General features: G+C 38.9%; 1 protein-coding gene across 1 annotated transcript; it reads right to left on the bottom strand.

Annotated features, from left to right (window-relative positions):
- Positions 1-294: 294 nt before the first annotated feature.
- Positions 295-18,335, bottom strand: camk1a (calcium/calmodulin-dependent protein kinase Ia). Its single transcript, XM_034219129.1, has 12 exons — positions 18,042-18,335; positions 16,562-16,680; positions 7,136-7,267; positions 6,119-6,193; positions 5,513-5,651; positions 5,275-5,401; positions 4,902-4,977; positions 4,710-4,822; positions 4,544-4,622; positions 3,890-3,977; positions 3,588-3,771; positions 295-2,854 (listed from the first exon to the last, which is right to left on the bottom strand). Exons 2-12 carry the CDS (start codon positions 16,645-16,647, stop codon positions 2,751-2,753), a joined length of 1,203 nt encoding a protein of 400 aa, XP_034075020.1. The 5' UTR covers positions 16,648-16,680; positions 18,042-18,335; the 3' UTR covers positions 295-2,750.
- Between the last annotated feature and the right edge of the window lie 58 nt (positions 18,336-18,393).

The following is an 18,393-nucleotide window of genomic DNA, read 5'->3' as shown; positions in this document are numbered from 1 at the left end:
TGATAATTATCAGTATTACCACATGAATCATCCAGCTAATATATATATTTATTTGAATATGATATGTCTTGGAATGGCCATCAGCACTTATCATAATTATCACGATATAAGGGAAAGTTTGATAAGTAAATAAAGAGGTCAAATAAGTGAGATTTTTTCAGTTATGAGAATACATTATATTTGGCATATAATGTGATATCAGTTTAAAAAGAGTTTGAATCGCTTACACTTCTTTACGAATCACAGATTTATGCAACATTTCAACGTTGTTGAACAATGACAGAACACACAATGCATAGACAAGGAGGTTTTATTTCATTTCCTGCAATCATATCTCAGTGGGTACAAATCATTGTATTTTCTTACATCTTATCCAATAACCCATGATGCATTGCATCCATACAGTTGTAGCTCAAAACAGCTTTTACAAAAAAGGATATACAATATATACTTATATTTATATATATAATATACACATGTTTCTTTATGCATTTAGATATGTTGTAATGGGTAAAATAAGATTGAAAAAAACACAGCCAAATGGAAACAAATCCCAGGGAAAGTTCAATGACAGGTAATTACCAAACAATTAATAGCCAGTTATCAAATTCATCAACATTGGCTATCGTACAGTTAACATGAAGCCCTTCACACACAGTTTGCATATTTTCCACAATTACCGTCATGTAAATCCAGAGTAATTGCCTTCTTTTATTCTACTATGGACCTGTAAGTGTCAATGACAGATTTAGGGAACTAGCATGAATTTGTTTGTTATTTCTACGGCTAACTAATAATATGGTGACATGACATACCTTAAATCAACAACGATATGGTGTGATTTATATCAGGATTTAAGTGTTTGGATTTGAATTTAATAATTTTGTCTTGTTTTTTTTCTACATTAAATATTGTGCCAAATCATAGCCATCCTTAATTGAAGTCATATATTTATAAGATGACAACATATCTGAATGTACAGTTAAACATCCCCACTTTACTGTATGGCTTTAGTACTGCAGTTCATCTACCCAGGAGGACAAATGCACACTGAAGAATACACACTTGGCGGACATGTGATATTTCCAGCATATCTGTATATCTTTTTTAATGTTTTGTACTGTGGCTGGCACATGCGTTTAATTAAGATATGTGTATTTTTTTCTGCTTGTGCCTGGGTATCAATAGGGAATAAATAAATAATACAAAAGCAACGACAGGAAAACTGAATATTTGAGTTGTAAACAAACAAAGTACAGGAGAAATGTCACGGGTAGAGACTTGACCGTCGTAGTAAATGCAAATGATAAGTCCACTGTGCTGTGTTGTACTTTGTCAACAACATTACTTCTGGTGTTACTCACTTCACATTATATAGCTCAAAATTACAGTATTACATCATTTTTAAATACAACAGAGTAATAATAATCGTGTGTGTATACTAATTGATCATCATTCATGTAAACATATTTAACCAGGTCATGCAAACAGTAGACCAAAACTTCTTCCACTAGAGGTGCACAGCACAGAGCAGGCGGAGCGCCCAGACTGAGATCCCTCCGACCCGGCATAAAATCCAGAGCCGGACAATATTTAGCCGCTTGTCAACAACAGAACAGGGAGAATGTGCATGGTGATGTATGATCTTTTTCTTCCCACACACAGTGGATTCGCAACACTTAGTAACCCAACTCTTTCTTTCTTACATGATGTGAGCTCACAGAGGATAGTCAGATACGATTCCTCTGATTTACAGGTGCACAGGGATCTCAGTTTGAGCCTCTCCTAACAGAACAGCCATAAAACAGAAAGTCTCCTTCTGATATTCATCTATTTCAATATTTTCCAACAGAAGCATGCACACACTCCAGGTAAGAACCGCTCTTCACAAACCCAGTCTGAGCCAGAATATAGAGTCCAAAGTCCCTAGAATCAACCTCCAATAAAAAAAAAAAAGCTTTAAAAAATAATGAAATACTTATAAAAAGGACAGAAACACTTAATATGAGAAAAAAGTGATAAAACAGAACAAATGGGAGGGGGGCATCGGCAGTGAAGTCATGCCTCAAGATGAACACTATTCAACTAAACAGCTACTTGGTCAGCGACCGGAGCGAGTCACATTGAGGGGTAAGGAGTATTAAGACATGCAGGAGTAGCTTTCAGTGTTTCCCTTTTCTTTGTGCCCTGTCTGGCCAGATTTTTGGAGAAGACTGCCAGTAATGTAGAGCGCGTGAGCCAGATGGATGGAAACTGACCTTAATTGTGAATAGAGGTAGATGTGACAGATAATGTGAGAACACAAATTATAGAGAAGTCTGCCTTTGGGCCACTGCCTATTCTTTGATTAAACTCCAGAAGACTGGAACCTTCTAACAACGTATTTTACAGAACACACTGTAATGACTCATGTCTGCTGTAGCTGGACAACTCTATGTTAGGTTGCTTATCATGCAGACTGGCCCTTTCTTTAAATCACTGTCTACTCGGGAGCAGCCTTGCATTCTGTTCTGCAACAACAACAAAAATGTAAAACTTGTGTGTCTTGAGTGACGATGTGTGTATGTTGTATTTTGTATTGTGGGGGAAAGACTTACAGTATATTTCTCCACAAAGTGACCTGCTGGCTGTGGATGTATTCTGGTGGACACTGCCTGATAACTACTCTGCATTCCTGGCCAGACTGGGCGGGCGGGCGGGCTCTGGGCGCTCCAGGGATACGATGTCACCATGACAACCGGAGGCTGGGTTCAAACGCGACTGGCTGGCCTGCAGCAGTAGGTGCAGCTTCTCAGGCTGTCCCGGTCTGCGCTGCCCTCGGTGCTGCCACGGCGACCGTCCTCGTAGTGGGATACTGGAGATTAGAGCAAAACAACGGAGCATAAGGAGATTACGGGTAATAATAACTTTGCACTCACCATCACACTAGAAGGAAAATGTAACTCGTGCAAAACTAAATGTAGCCAGTCTAGCAGTGGGAGCCTCCTAAGGCTTTCCAAATAGAAGTCATGTCCAACACTGTGAAGTTATCATAATTAGCCAATCCTGGGTAATAAAAAGTTAACCAACAGCTACAAGTACAATATTAATATCCATAAGTTATCTTGTGTTTAGGAAACAAGGCCATGCCTTAGCTTAACCTCTAACCTCCTTTATCCACACACCTCCCTCCCACTTTTTTATATATTTATTGATGTACAGCACTTTGGTCAACTCTGTTGTTTTTAAACGTGCTATATAAATAAAGTTGGATTGGATTGGACTATGCCTCTTCACACTCATTCATCCTCTCATCCTTTTATTGTACATTCTAAGGCTTAGTTTTTCTGCCTTCTATACATTTGTCTTAGAACAGCAGAATCCTTATCTTTCTAATGCTTCATCCACTTAATATAGGATAGATGGTTTGATTTGAGAAAGATCAACTGAAAGATTGTACATTTGGCCCCACAATCTTAGACAGTTTAAATGCTGTGAAATTACAATGTAGCATTATATGTAATACATTTAGTTTAATTAACTTAATGTGCACGTCTGATATGACTAAAAAATAGTGTTTGTTTGTTGACTGTAAAGTGATGACTTACAACTCTCCTCCTCCCCATTCCCCAACTCGTCTTCCTCCTCCTCCTCCTCCTCCTCCGCCTCTTCCTCTGGGAGCAGATGTCCATGGCAGGGACTTGTGGGAGTAATCTGACTCGGTCCCTCGAGACTTGTGCCCAGCTGCAACTTCCGCATGTGGCGCACCACCGCTGTGGCATTAAATGCTTGCTTCATGGACAGAGAGAGAGAAAGGGAAAACAATCTGTGTGTGACAGCTACTGAGGGAGAAGCACAGGCGTACTGAATGTGCTCTTTCAGCAGGCCGCTCTGTGGTTCAGGCACTGACCTTCCATTTACTTTTGGCAAAGTTCTTCTTGATTTGAGCGCTGACAGATTCATGGATATTCTTGTCCAGAGCTGTGTCTCCGCAGATCCTGCAAGGTCAACAAGAATCACTGAAGTGAAATTCAGTAAAAGAATATTACTAGAGCGTATTCTTTGCATTTTGTGTCGATTTGAAGAAAAATGTATTGGCATTTTTTTTTAAATACTTGATTAATTGTTACATTTTCCTTAAAAAATGCAAACATGTAGCTAATTCCTGTTTCTCAAATAAGAAGATGTTATCATTTTCTTTGTCACAAACACAGTAGTAATAGTTAAATGAACATCATTATGAGTAAAACACGGCATTTTAAAGTGTCAGTTTCGGCTTGTAAATTAGAATGTGATTTGTTTTAACATTTTATTAAGAGATTAATAAATGAATGAATAAAATAGGCAATGGGTTTATTGATAATGAAAATAAATGTTAGCTGATTGCTGGTCGATGATTTTTTTATTGATATGATATAATGTATGTCCTTTTCTATTTTCTCCTTATTTTAATTTAGTCTAACATTTGACAGAACATAGTGAAAATGGCTGTTATTGTTTTCAAGAACCCAAAGTATGAGTATCTTTTTTATATATAAAGGTAATAAGTATTTGACTCTCTTACCATGGGTGCTGGAGCGCCTGATCACATGTATACCTCTTCAAAGGTTCTTTCTCCATCAGGTGACAGATGAAGTCTTTGGCTGCAGACAAAAATCATGGTATTATACGTCCAATCTGATTAGTTATACATATATATTATACGTACATATTTTAATAATCAGAAGTACCTGAATCGGAGATGTCATCCCAGTACGGAGAGTCAAATTCATACTCTGCTTTCAGAATCTGCTCAAATAACTTGGCATCGTTTTCATCGTAAAACGGAGGGTATCCACATAACCTGTGGGAGTGATATTGTATAATATTCAGTATAAAACTCACACTTGACACACTTCCCAGTGATTAAGGGGCTTACTTACAGAATATAAGAAATAACTCCTATGGACCAGCAGTCCACTGCTTTGCTGTACGGCTTCTGAGCGAGCACCTCGGGAGCTGTGAAACGCACAGCAGACATTCAGGAAAAGCAGAATGAATATACGCTACAGGGTAGAAGTGGGAGTGAATTCAAGTAATCTTGACCTTTCAGTAATACCATGTGATCTAGTGGGTCATGTCAAACAAGTAGAGAGCCCTTCTGAAACACTTGCAATTGACTCAGTAGTGGACGAAAGAGCCTCTCACAACTCAATGAATAAAGAGGGGATATCAGCTGAAATAACAGGCACTGAGCTCACAAGAAAGAGTGGGAGGCGAGAAGAGGCTGGCAGACCAGCAAAATAAATGCCTTACCCACATATCCAGGCGTACCGCAGGCTGTGGACATGACACTGCCTGCTCCCTCAATCTTCGACAATCCGAAGTCACTGATCATAATTTTAGAGTCTTCGTCCATACTGTAATACAGCAGATTCTCTGGCTGCAAAGACAAGAACAGGCATCAAAGAAGAGGGTTGGCAAAGGGAGAAGGGGTCAACTGCAAGCCAGATCGAGCAGTTATATTCTTATAGTCTTCCTTGAGCAATAATACCTTCAAGTCTCTGTGGACGATGCCCATATCGTGGAGATATTTGACTGCATCCAAGATCTGGTGGATAAGTTGGCTGGCATCTCTCTCAGTGTAGAAACCTTTCTCCACTATCCTGTCAAACAACTCACCTCCAGATACTCTGCCAGGTACAAATCAAAGTGTTAGGCTCATACAGCCAAATAAAGCACAAGAAAAACATGTTTTAAACTCTGGATATAAACGTTTCTAACTAAATCAGGCTGAATTTGAAATACATTTAGTGTAAAAGTACACGCAAGACATGTATTGACATTTACATATGTTTACGCTATTTTGAGTGTTTCAGATAATTGAAACAAAAAAATGAAAGACGACCATTACACGTTCTCTGATACCATTGCAACATGCATTTTTTAGGTCAAAACAAACGGCACAAAACCCAAAGATATCCAATTTACTATGATGTTACACAGACAAAAGCCACAAACAGTCCTTTTATAAATGATGAACCAGAGAATGTGGCATTTTTTAAATAAATGAATGCAAATCCATTTTCAGTAAATAAATCCACATTCATGTCTTCTTTTATATAATAAGCCATTGTGTAAGTTAAAGAGGAAGACTTACAGCTGCATGACAAGATATAGATGGGATGTATTTTCAAAGATGTCCTCCAGTGTGACAATGTTGGCGTGTTTGATTCTGAGGAACATAAATGGACAAAAATCATCAGATAGAATATGTTGCATTTTTTATTGAGATTCAATCCCTCTTGCTTACTGTAAGTTGGTCACCAGATGGCATTCTTGCTGCATAATTCAAATTTAGAGCTGAATGTTCCCTCTTTTCTATGAAAAGCGCTTCAGTTAATTGGGATCAAACCTATGTGTTCACCCCTCCTCTACTAAAATGCAGACTGAAAGAGACCCTCAGATCAGAACACGGAGAAGCTCCAGATACAGTACTCTTGCCTAGAAGGACAATAGCCAGTGCTTCACAGCTGGAACCGGAAACAAAGATCAGCTTTGGATGAGAGCTACAGGGCTTGACAGAATAACTATAACACATTTTATTCTCGCACAAAATGATATTGTTTATTGTTGTGAACCAGTAAACAGACAGTCAGCCATCTCTCTGGGCTCCTGAGTCAAAAGCATATGAACAAACCATCACTGTTACATAGCAGCAGCTGGGCTGTGACTTTTAATAGGAATAGGGAATACCTCGTCTAGTCTACCACTCGCATGAGTCCTGTTTATTTAATTGTGACTTAAAGTATTTAGCCAAACTCCACTCCTCCCACTCTGCCATATCGCTCTCCTTCATACCCTACCCCCATCTCCACTTCTCCACCCTCTATGTCTCTTTCTCTTTCTTCAATACACTGCTGCGGGGAACTCCACACCATCTCCGCTTCTGTGTGCTGTTGCCCTGGCAACAGGGACACTAAAAATAGGTCTATCTTCTTTGTTCCTGACATTTCCGGTGCACAATCCTACTGTTTCTACTGACACCATGCATTTAGTCACCCATTCAATTGACCCCTTGCATATATTTTGCATCTGCACATGTATGGTTGAGTAATTCCTCCCGATGGACACAAAGCGTGAGCCAACGCATGACAAGGAACTTTGGTGATCGTACCTGTGTAGTACCGCAATCTCATTCTCGATGTTGTTCTCTTTGCCCTCCAACGCTTTCTTAGGGATACACTTGATGGCCACCAGCCTCTGGGTCCTCTTCTCCTCTGCTAGAACCACCTCTGAGAAAGCTCCCCTGAACAAAGGTAGAAGAAACAAACACAGTTTGTGTGTTGAGTAAAATAGACATGATCTAATGGACCCTTATTAGGCTACAGGCCATGACGGATATACAATGCAACACAAAAGATGGTCCTACTAGCCGCTAGCGGGACAGAGTATGCAGAGCTTTTTATTCAAATCATTTTAGACTTCTAGATATTTTTTAGTGCAAAGATAAGGTCAAGTTATATTATTCCGTGATAAATAACCACAAGCTTTAAAATAAGGATCTCCAAATACCCTCCATGCAGCCATCTTTGTGTGTTTGGATAAATAATTAAAAATGCTGACATTACCGAGACTTTTTGGGGGCTGCGAAAATGCTCAGCAGTCGCAAAATTACATTTATAGCAATATCACTTGGCTCAAAAAAAGAAAAAAGAAACTATTTTTATTCTACTCAATAATAGATAGTAAATGCAGTGTGGCTGTTTTGAGGGAGACTAAACTGCATTATGGATTATGGCGATGCTGAGAGGGAGAACAGTGTGCATTTACACAGTCTCCCTACATGAGCGTGGGAGAGATCTCAGGAGTCGGCCTAAGCGTTGTTAGCAGCCGCAGGGATCCTTTACATGTGTGTGGAACAGCACTGTCATGCAATACACAATGGGAGTCCAAGGTTACTATTATAGCAACTTATTTTCCATCTGTCACACTGTGGAGCATGTGAAGACCTCTCACACTCAACTTCACTTTAGTATGCAACCTTTAATAAAGACTTCACAGAGCTGTTGTTCACAACACCCCGGCAATAGGGAAGCAAATCTCTCTCAATTTCTGTTTATTCTGCCTTTAACATTCATGAACTGTTCATTACAGAGCAGAACAGCTATTGTGCAACCCTGAGCATCCATCAGTACACCTCCTCCCATCATCGTGTCATCATAAATGCCCATGTGGATCTGCGGTAATCCTTGAGATGGCTTTGTACCGTGGCCATCTTGTGCTCAACGAACCAACGCAGCAGAAACGTTTGAATATTGAAGCTGATGCACATGAGGAGAGACGATTATCACACACATCTCCGGTTTCATTTTTCTAAAAGTCCTTAAAATAATCTCAAAACGAAATCAAATAAAGCTCCAATTTGCATCGACCCATAAAAGCATTTTAATGTGTTTATGTCTGCAACACTTACAGTAAGGGTTTCCTCAGAGGGTCAGGAGTGTACAACCTCTATTCTCTGGGTGTTATAATCTCTTTAGACTAAAAATAGAAAAAAGATAATCTTTAACACATTTTTGTTTTTAAAAGGCCTGTCACGGTGTAATGTATTTGTTTCGTCAGAACAACAATTCAAAACCCACAGAAACATCTCACAACAAGAAGTTTTAAAACAAGAGGCTTTAACTTGAGTTACATAAGTATTATTTAATTATCAAAAAGCTGCAATCTTTACTTTTCAATTTATAATTCAATGAATCCACAGATTGTGTAAAATCTCGCTGGTAAGATTAGAAATTAATCAATCACGAAAAAATGATAATGTGAGCCTCAAACACAGCTGTCTTTAAAGAGAAATGAGCAGGGGAATATGATGCAATGCAATTATCAAAATCATTGTTGATGCGACAGACCCCTGGATAAACATACTGTCCTTTTTCAGTTTGACAAGAATCACAGATGACAGCAACACGAGTATCATTATGTCAACAGGGTCACATTTTTATCAATTTACACCTCTATTGTCAGAATTATACGACTGTAGATATCTGATTTCACATTTTGACTCAACTTTATATTGTATGTGACCTGATCCATGCTACTCCTTAAAAGAAAATACATTCACGCACACACACTACTGTTGCCGTGAGACACACTGTAATCAAACATCCAGTTGCTAATTTGGAGACGTAGGGGTGGGCTCTCAAGGGGTTTGGGAAGAGGAAGACAGGAAGCCACTGTAGCTGTTATTCTGAACTGATGAGATTTATGTAACAGCTAACGTGTAAGACTTAGCATTAGATAAGAGTGAAACGATTGTTGTCAATGTCTTCAGTCTTCTTGTTGCCATATCATCTGATATATTTTATTCCAATAAATAATCCTGGCATGCACAGTATCCTGCTGTAAACAAATTCAAATAAATAAGTCCTATATGAGTCATTGGCCTCAAGACTCATAGCTGACGCTCGGCTGTTTTTGTGTAAATGAACAAGACTGTCACAGCATATTTTTAGAAATGTTTTAGATTAAATCTCCACTCGAACGACAGATAGATAGATAGATAGATAGATAGATAGATAGATAGATAGATAGATAGATAGATAGATAGATAGATAGATAGATAGATAGATAGATAGATAGATAGATAGATAGATAGATAGATAGATAGATAGATAGATAGATAGATAGATAGATAGATAGATAGATAGATAGATAGATAGATAGATAGATAGAGAGATAGATAGATAGATAAATAGATAAATAGATAGATAGATAAATAGATAGAGAGATAAATAGATAAATAGATAGATAGATAAATAGATAAATAGATAGATAGATAGATAAATAAATAGATAGATAAATAGATAGATAGCTAGATGAAACATTAATTAAAGGCGCCATATCTGGTAATTATGCATCTGTATAAGTGTGATGGTGTATGCCCCAAAGCCATCAGCATAACACCACAGCATGGGTCTCTGTCTGACACTTACAAAACACACACACACATGCACACACATGCACACACACACACATATTATAGAAGACGCTGTTATCCCAGCTGTCCATATGGGAAAATATTGATTCACACATTCTCATATCGCTGTCAGCGTCTCACAGTGTTACCTCCATGAAGTATGCTCTTATTGCCCTCTTCTATGTCTTTAAGGCTTCATCTGACAGTTCATCATGATGAATTTTAACATGAAGAGCTGTTAGTAAACAACATGGGTGAAGACACATATTTAGAGGCCCAGGATTAAGCTGCAGCTGTTTTTTTTATGAATTATGTTTGTTGGTGAACTCCTAAGTTTCAGTAGCTAACAAGCCAAAACTAACAATGGATTTAATAAGTTACACTATGAACAACATAAGAAACATCTTAACATTCCAAGACTTTACAAATATTTGAATATAGCGCTGTATCAAAGTAATCATGTATCTAAACAGGCAGTCACTGAATGACGCAAGTAAAAATTCCTAAACCTTTTATAAAATAATATCAGAGTTATTATTAAGTGTGTAGATGCTGACACTCAACTCTCCTTTCTGAGCTCTCTAACATGAACATTCAAACAGAACGGATGATATGATACAGAGAATACAGTCCCCTGACTTAAATGTGTCACAACTCTAACCAGTCACAACTGTAACCCCCAACTCAAAACAATAAGCTCTAAAAAGCAAATTCTGCAAAGAGCTGCATAACTTGTTTGAATTCTCCATTCAATTCTGAGTAGAAGCAGCAGTAATGTCATCCTTTTTATAATAGGCCTTTTACATTTTATATCAAACAAAGCACATCAATGCATCCATAAAAAAGATACAATGATTAAGTAGTAAGAAATGGGGGCGGAGAGTTTTAAGAACTACTCGTGCACTCCAGGTGTGTAGGAGAGATATAGTAACATTTTGACCATGCAGTACTAGAACACTGCCACCACTCATTCTGGTTGTTTATAGAGAAGAGTGAGGAGTTGAGAGGTTTGACCTACACATTATTTTACAGTTGAGCAATTGTTAGTGAATGGACCAGTCGCCATCTTTGTTTATATGAATGTATTAAGTTGTTTTTCTGTAGATAGTGTGATTGTACTGTTTGTCCAAACATATCAACTCTTGTCTTTCCCTCTCTCTCTCAAACACTCACAAACTCACACACACACACAATATGGATTAGGCTAAAAAGAGAATGCTTTTTTGGGACTCGGAGGCATATTGGGCTTAAGGGGAGCGCTTGCCAGGTGAGATCGATAGACTTATGGATGCTCGAGGCTGTCAGCAACAGGCCCAAGGTGCATGACCTGATTGATAGTGTATCTTTGGAACAAAAAAAGAACATTATTCAAAGTATTGGACATTCCAGCTAACACCAATCATTTTGACTGCAAAAAGGATTTAATAACATCACAGTCTCTCGGTCCAGGAACCAGTTGCACCAGCTGTTCATAAATTAAAACTTAGCCTAGTTATAACGCAATTGTTTATTGAGCTGACATGCATGACTACATTTAAGCAAGTTGCACTACACAAACTCATTATGCCCAACTCTTTTTTTAAACTGCATAGTACTTAAAGGTGGGGTAGGTAATTTTGGAGAAACCAGCTCGAGTGCGCTAGAATTTGAAAATGTTTGAAAAAATCTGCCACTTCCTCACAGAGCCCCTCCTCCAACACACACGAACGCACACATGACCAATGGGCACGAGATACATTTGTGCATAGACGGAAGGCTGACAGGCAGGTAGGCCATCCAGTTATTTTAGCCGGGCCGGCTAAAATGATTGGTCGTGCTTTTTACAGTACTACTGCTTCCACAGATGAAATTTTTTTATGGATATTTTGTCAAAGTACTTAAGATATTCATTGCTATCGGGATGTTAAGAGCATTCCATGGAATAACAAAAAGTGTATCTCGAGCCGGTTTCTAAAACGTACCTACCCCACCTTTAATACATCATAATTCATACATAAAAACGTTAAACTTTGGACAAAATATTGAACTCTAAGTGATTTTATGGGACATTTAATGAAACTGTAAAAAGAAAGCCATCAGTGTTGTCAGTGTCCATAAAAGACAAGACTTTTACAGAAGCTATAACACTCCACTTATTACACTCATTACAACACTAGCCCATAACAACTACAGTGATGGGTTAGCTGTTTTACTCTCTCCCTCCTTTTACAGTCTTTCACAAAAACACAACAACGGCCTCAAAATCAAAGCTTAGAAAACCTGAGTTTGCTGGAATCTCATAGTCACACCTTTATTTTATAAAAAGCAACAGTGATGGCATCTCACAGGTAGTTAAACAGAATGTTATCAGTAATATGATTTGCTCTTCTATTTCCTGTCATAGGTAGATAACATTGTTAAAGGTTAAAAGTTAAAATCTTAAAATGACAACAAAAAAAGCCCAAGCGTGTGAGCGCAGTGTGACAGACATGATAACTGCAGAGAGGATAAGTGTTTCAATCTGCCAACCCTACCTAGAGGACAGCTAGCTTGACGTGGACCCTAAACAGAGTTTAAGGATTAGCTGGATCTGAATACAATATTTCAACATAAATCAATTAACTTCATGCACTGAATTCCTGGATAAAGCTCCTCTGTAATCTTCTCTCCGAGCATAAGGAGCTTTCCGTCAACCCATTAATTCTTCCCTCTGCCAGGTCCAGCTATAGTGACGGTAGGAAAAGAATATTACTTCAGCTTTTTTCTACATATATTTTCATGAAATATGGGAACCCGCTATCCTGGTAATTCACTCAATCCTTGTTATATAACACTTTATATCATACTTCAAATTACAATCACTTTTGAAAGTTCCTGTGAGCCGTACAGAAATCATAAGAGAAATAATCAGAGTTTAGCAGCAGTCATGAGTTCTCAAATAAACGGTGTGCTCGTGCATGCAGCTCACAGGCTTTGAGACTGATAGAGTCTTATTTGATGTCCTCCTACAGCACTCAACATAACCAGACGGCCTCATCATCTACCCACTGATATTTCACTTTTTTGGATGTGAACCAGAGCTGCACAGTCATTAAAATGTGATTCTGTGCAGCCTTTCTGGGTAACAGGTGTGATTCCAAAAAGATAGAAAACAAAAGCACACTCCATCTGGCACACTTGTGTTATCACAGGTGGACATGTGCTAGGTCACTTGTTCTCAGTTTGGGGGAGTGGAGAGCAGTCCCATGACCATCTGGGCCGGTTTTGTCCCCCTGGAGAGTGCAGTCACAGGTCTATGTAAGTCCAGCCATCACCATTAAAAAGTAACCGTTTTCATGCTGGTTGATGATTTAGTGTGTGGTTTATTACAACCTTAAGGTGTGTTACATGTACATAGATGTGACTTATTTTGAATTCCAGACTTAGATCAATAAAAATTGTAGAATCCACCAGGCCACATCAAACGAGTTGGAAGTTTGAAAATCTTTTCAGACAGCGGCTTCAGAAATGGGTGAATGTAATATTTCTTTTTGCCATGAGCAAAGTGCTCCTAATCTCTTAAAAAATTGAGAAAAATATAAAACTTGGGTTGATGAAGCGGCAGACTCTTTTATATTTAAAATGAGATGGGTTAGATATAGCTGGTTGGATTGATTTTGTATTCTTATTTGTCTTATTTGAACCACTGAATTGAGTGAGATTTTAGTTTCATAGAAAATGAAAGGGAAGAATGAATTGGTCCTTGACAGGTTTCATACATAGAGAAAAAACGTTTCGTGACTGACGTCAACCTCGCATCCACCAGGGGCGGTTCTAGGGGGCAGGGGGGGCCAATGCCCCCTAACACTGACCTCTGACCCCCCTGTGGCCCCCCTAAAAATGAAAAGTGAAAAAAGTGAAAAAAATGAAAAATGTATTGAATGACGGAATAGGCGGAACTAACGTTATTCGTCATTCTAGTCGGACCCATTAGAGCGGTGCACTCAGGACCCATTAGAGCGGTGCACTCACTTTCACTGATAATTGAAGGTGAGTTAAACTATTGTATCCGTGTAATTGTAGATATAAAGTAGAGATGTAACTGTGCATTGCCTTTATTTTTATATAAATATGATATGGTGTTAGTGCAAAAATTGTACTATAACTTCAGCTGAAGCTAACAGTATTAACTATAAGATATATCTGAAATAAAGAAGTGTACTGAAACACAGTGGCGAGCCGTGACTTTTATACCTAGGCCCTCTGACCCCCCTTCCCTCGGAAAAAAAAGAAGAGATATTACGTCACAGCGTATAGGCTACTTCAGCGGAATATAAAAACGCATCAATGACAGCGACCCTCTACCACACAAAACAACATCATTTATATAAACACCTATCATGACAGGGCACCCACAGCCAAGTAACAATTACAAATGAATTAAGTCGGCACGGCGGCCCACATTGAAAATGACTTAGGCCTACCTTTGATGATCAAATCACTGAAACACAAAGTCCATCCTCCTGTCCTTTTGGATGAAGCACTTGATGGCGGATCATGCAGCTGATCCTTTGCCACTCCAGTTTATCATTGTAACTTAATCTTGAAAATGACTCGGTTAATAATTTCGCAACGATGTCATCACTATCAATGAGCCATCATGAATGAACTTATGCTAATTATAAATCTATCGATCATAAATCTATCGTTTAGATTTATGATTCGAAAATAATAAAAGTAGGGTAGACATGTGGATATTATCCGGCTGAACAAAACGTGCATTTATCTAACAGGTACGTTCCACAGACCTTATTTCGAGCTATTTTCCAAAATCCTATGGAGAAATCACACTGCTTTCTGTCGAGGGAATCCGAGCAAAGCTTACTTCCGGGTTTTAGGATGCGTCACTGCACCACTTGCATAGACCTCACAGCGGGCGGAACTTGTCATAAAGTCCGCAAAAATAGTGCCCGCCCATTTAGAGGGAAGATATGATTGGTCAATTGTACTGTCATTTGACATTACTCTCTCGTTGAGTTACTATAGCTGGCCCTCTGTGAATGTAGAGAGGGACCAACAAGCTCTCCCGTTTTCACATAACTCGCAGAGACGACATTTAACCCTTCACATTCCAACAGAAACTGAACAGGCAGATTCGAAGGATTTATTTCTTTGGAAATGTTATTTTAAATACAATTAAATCAAGTTATTTTGGTAAAACTAATGAAAAATGTAACAACAACAAAGATATGAAAAATAATATTTTTAAAAAAAACGTTTTTTTTTTTAATGTTTTCAAATATTATTTTTTAGAATATCTTAGGCCCTCACAGAGGGCCTAGAGGGCCCTGACGGCTCGCCACTGCTGAAACAAATACCAATAACTGGATTGCTTTGTTTTCTTATGCGCAATTACTTCATACTCTCTAGTTCTCTTTTTCATCCTGCATTTATTGTGCCCCCCTCAGAAAATAACTGGCCCCCCCAGTGCCCCCCCCAGTCAAATTGGTCTAGAACCGCTACTGGCATCCACTCAGGACTCTTTCCTAGTCTCCCACTGAGTCAAAGCCAACATTAAGGCCAAACTGCCTGAATGTCAAGTGCACTCCACATTACGAGTTTTGACCATGACAGGAAGAGTACCTAAACTGATAATGATGTTCAGTAACAAACACACTGACATGCAACCACACACGCCTGCAATATGCACACAATTGCAGCTCTAGCCCTTTCATGTTAAACTCGTGTTGAACATGAGTAATGGATGAAGTAAATATCAGCTTAAAAATATTCAAGCTGCATTCAAAACTAGATTCAGTTAAGTTGCTGTTGCTTTTATTATTATAAACTTTACTGTTTCCTTTCGTTGCCTGCCTTTGATCAGCCAATCCTTAAAATGTAACTTTAATGTGTTTTTAAAATGTTTGCAACACTCAGAAGAAAGTCAAATTGGCCAGGGAAAAAAAATGCATGTTTGAATACTTTAAGGCGTATGGGAAATAGTTGAGTCAGCATTGAACTGCGGCCAAGAACAAGACTAGTCTGAGTCAAGACGTGACAGGAACGTCCAAAATGTCACTCAAATTTCTTTGAGTCCAGACTGCAGCTCTGACAGCATGGACAGATGGAGGAGGAATGACTGGTGGGTCTGATTTTATCCCTTGGTGGTCTCCAACTCTCTGTGGGTTGTGTATGCTAAGGTACCCATCACTTACAGTTTACACAGCAGGCTACACATGGCAGCTTCATTATATATTGACTGAAATTCTGGAAACCAACCAGTGTGGGTGTCCTGGAAACTGTACCCCCATGCTTTCTCAATTGTTTTTTGATTATTTGAATGTACACAGAGAAAAATGAAATAATAGATATGACATTCTCAGATAGGGCAAATTAAGAGTTTATTAATCCTACTTATACACGTTTTGCTTTATTGTTATGGGGGTAGTTTGAGATCTATTTTTCAAGGTTTTGAGACATGAACTGCTTAAACTTCCCCTGCACAATGGAGGTACATGGAGCTAAAATGATCTATGAAAGTTTCAAGAGTAATAGACCTTTCCTGACTGACACAAGCTGAGGTGTTAGGGTCCATTGAGAGTCTTGGGCCGTATTGGACATTCAGCCTTTCCCTGACAACAGCACTAAACTAGCAGTACTTACGTCCCCAGTACTTCTTTGAAGTCATAATGTTCTTTGATGTCTGATGTCTTCTTTTTCCATCCATTTCCATCCTCTCCAAGAGGCATCCTACAATGCTGATCCGATTCGCCACACTACAACTATGGGGCAAAGGGAACAGAAACACAAAAAAACTGTTAATAAAGACTAAGAGCATGCACGTTAAGATATGACCCCGCGCATGTGTAATCAAATCTAAATGTCTGATCAGGTGGATAAAGTGAACCAATGATTTATATTAAGTGATGTTTAATGAACATATGTGTAAGATATACATTCCCTCAATTCCTTGATTTTGTATTATGTTGCTGTGTGTTTTAACTACTTTCTGATGTATCTATCACAAACATTATTCAAGCACACAGTGGGGAAACTGGATATATGACACCACAATCAACGGGCACTCATGCACTGTATAATGTACTTAATTAAGAGTATTTAGACTGTGGGAGATATTCAGCCCCAGTATCCGTTTAATATGTCAATTAGAGTTTGGCTGACTGATTGCTGCATAAAACCTTCCTCCATTAAATAAACCATTGATTTTTATGATGAAGTGTTCTGGTTAATGCAGTTTGATTGGACTGGTGGCAAGAAGACAAGTTACTAGTTTCTTCTGATCTGCATGATGACTGATTAATAAGCTCAAATGTCAAATCACGTATAATTAAACATTGAAGCTGAAGGCCTGGCAATTATTGCATTACATTTAAAAAGGACAGTACACTTTTATAATGCTGCGAAAAATGATATAAATGAATAAGAATGAAACAGATTGACAGTGAAAAAAAAGAAACGTGCACAATGAAAAGGAAGATATACAACTTTCCCCCAAAAAGCTACAACCCACAAGAGTCTTTTTTGCTGAGATCCGGCTGGGCAGCAATTGATAGCAACACAATAACATAAAGTAGGGCAAATAGTGCAGCAGAGACAGTCAAATAAGGGACCATACAGCGTCGCAAAAACAAACGCATGGTCAGTAGAGGCAGATACCAGCTGGGAGAAATGTGCAGTATTTCTCAAGATGTAACCAGTAATGATTGTCAAATCCACAAATACAAGAGCTCAGGTGAAATGGAAACGGTATTCCACTGATAAACGTGCGGTAACCTGCTCTGCATTAAGGCTGCAGGGCGTGAATGGAAGCAGGGGGTTGAATGGGAATTCAAACGGTTTGCCGGTGCATTACGCCAGACTGACTGAAAATAAGTCAAATGTTCGAGGTGGTGATCATGCAAGTACAGGCTACAGAGAGAAAAGGCGGTGTGGGTGTGCGAAGAGTAGTACTGCAGCGCTCAAGGGTATGGCAGTCAAAGGAAAGCAGCATCTTTGGGTTAAACCTGCAGATGCTACATGCAGGCGCACAATAAAAGAAGCTTCACAAGTTGAAGTGCTAAAGGAAAAACTACACGATTGATTTTGCATTTCTGTGAATATATGGCTAGAGAAAAAGACATACCTAAATGGCGATCTGTCGCTGTGATGTGTTCTCCTTGCCTGTGGGAGCGATGTGGTTGCTGTGCTTGTGCGCAGCGTTGGGTCCACTATAGACTTCTCCTGACGTCAAGAAAACCAGACGTATGTGGACGTAGTGCAGCATAGAATCACTCTCTGTTCTCTTAACAACGTGATCTGCGATTCTCACAAAGATAGTCGAGCCGCCGTCTGTTGCATGTGAACAGCTTTTTTTGTGCATCTGCTTGTTGTTTCCTGAAAGCTTCTCGCAGTGCAGTCGATCACGCTCCTGCTGAGTTTGCAGGTTATGCAGACAATTTTAGAGGCTCTGCAAAACAGGCGTAACGTGTCACTGT

Source organism: Gymnodraco acuticeps, unplaced genomic scaffold, assembly GCF_902827175.1.
Source record: "Gymnodraco acuticeps unplaced genomic scaffold, fGymAcu1.1, whole genome shotgun sequence".
In the NCBI taxonomy this organism is placed as follows: domain Eukaryota; kingdom Metazoa; phylum Chordata; class Actinopteri; order Perciformes; family Bathydraconidae; genus Gymnodraco; species Gymnodraco acuticeps.
This window is presented reverse-complemented; position numbering and strand designations above follow the sequence as displayed.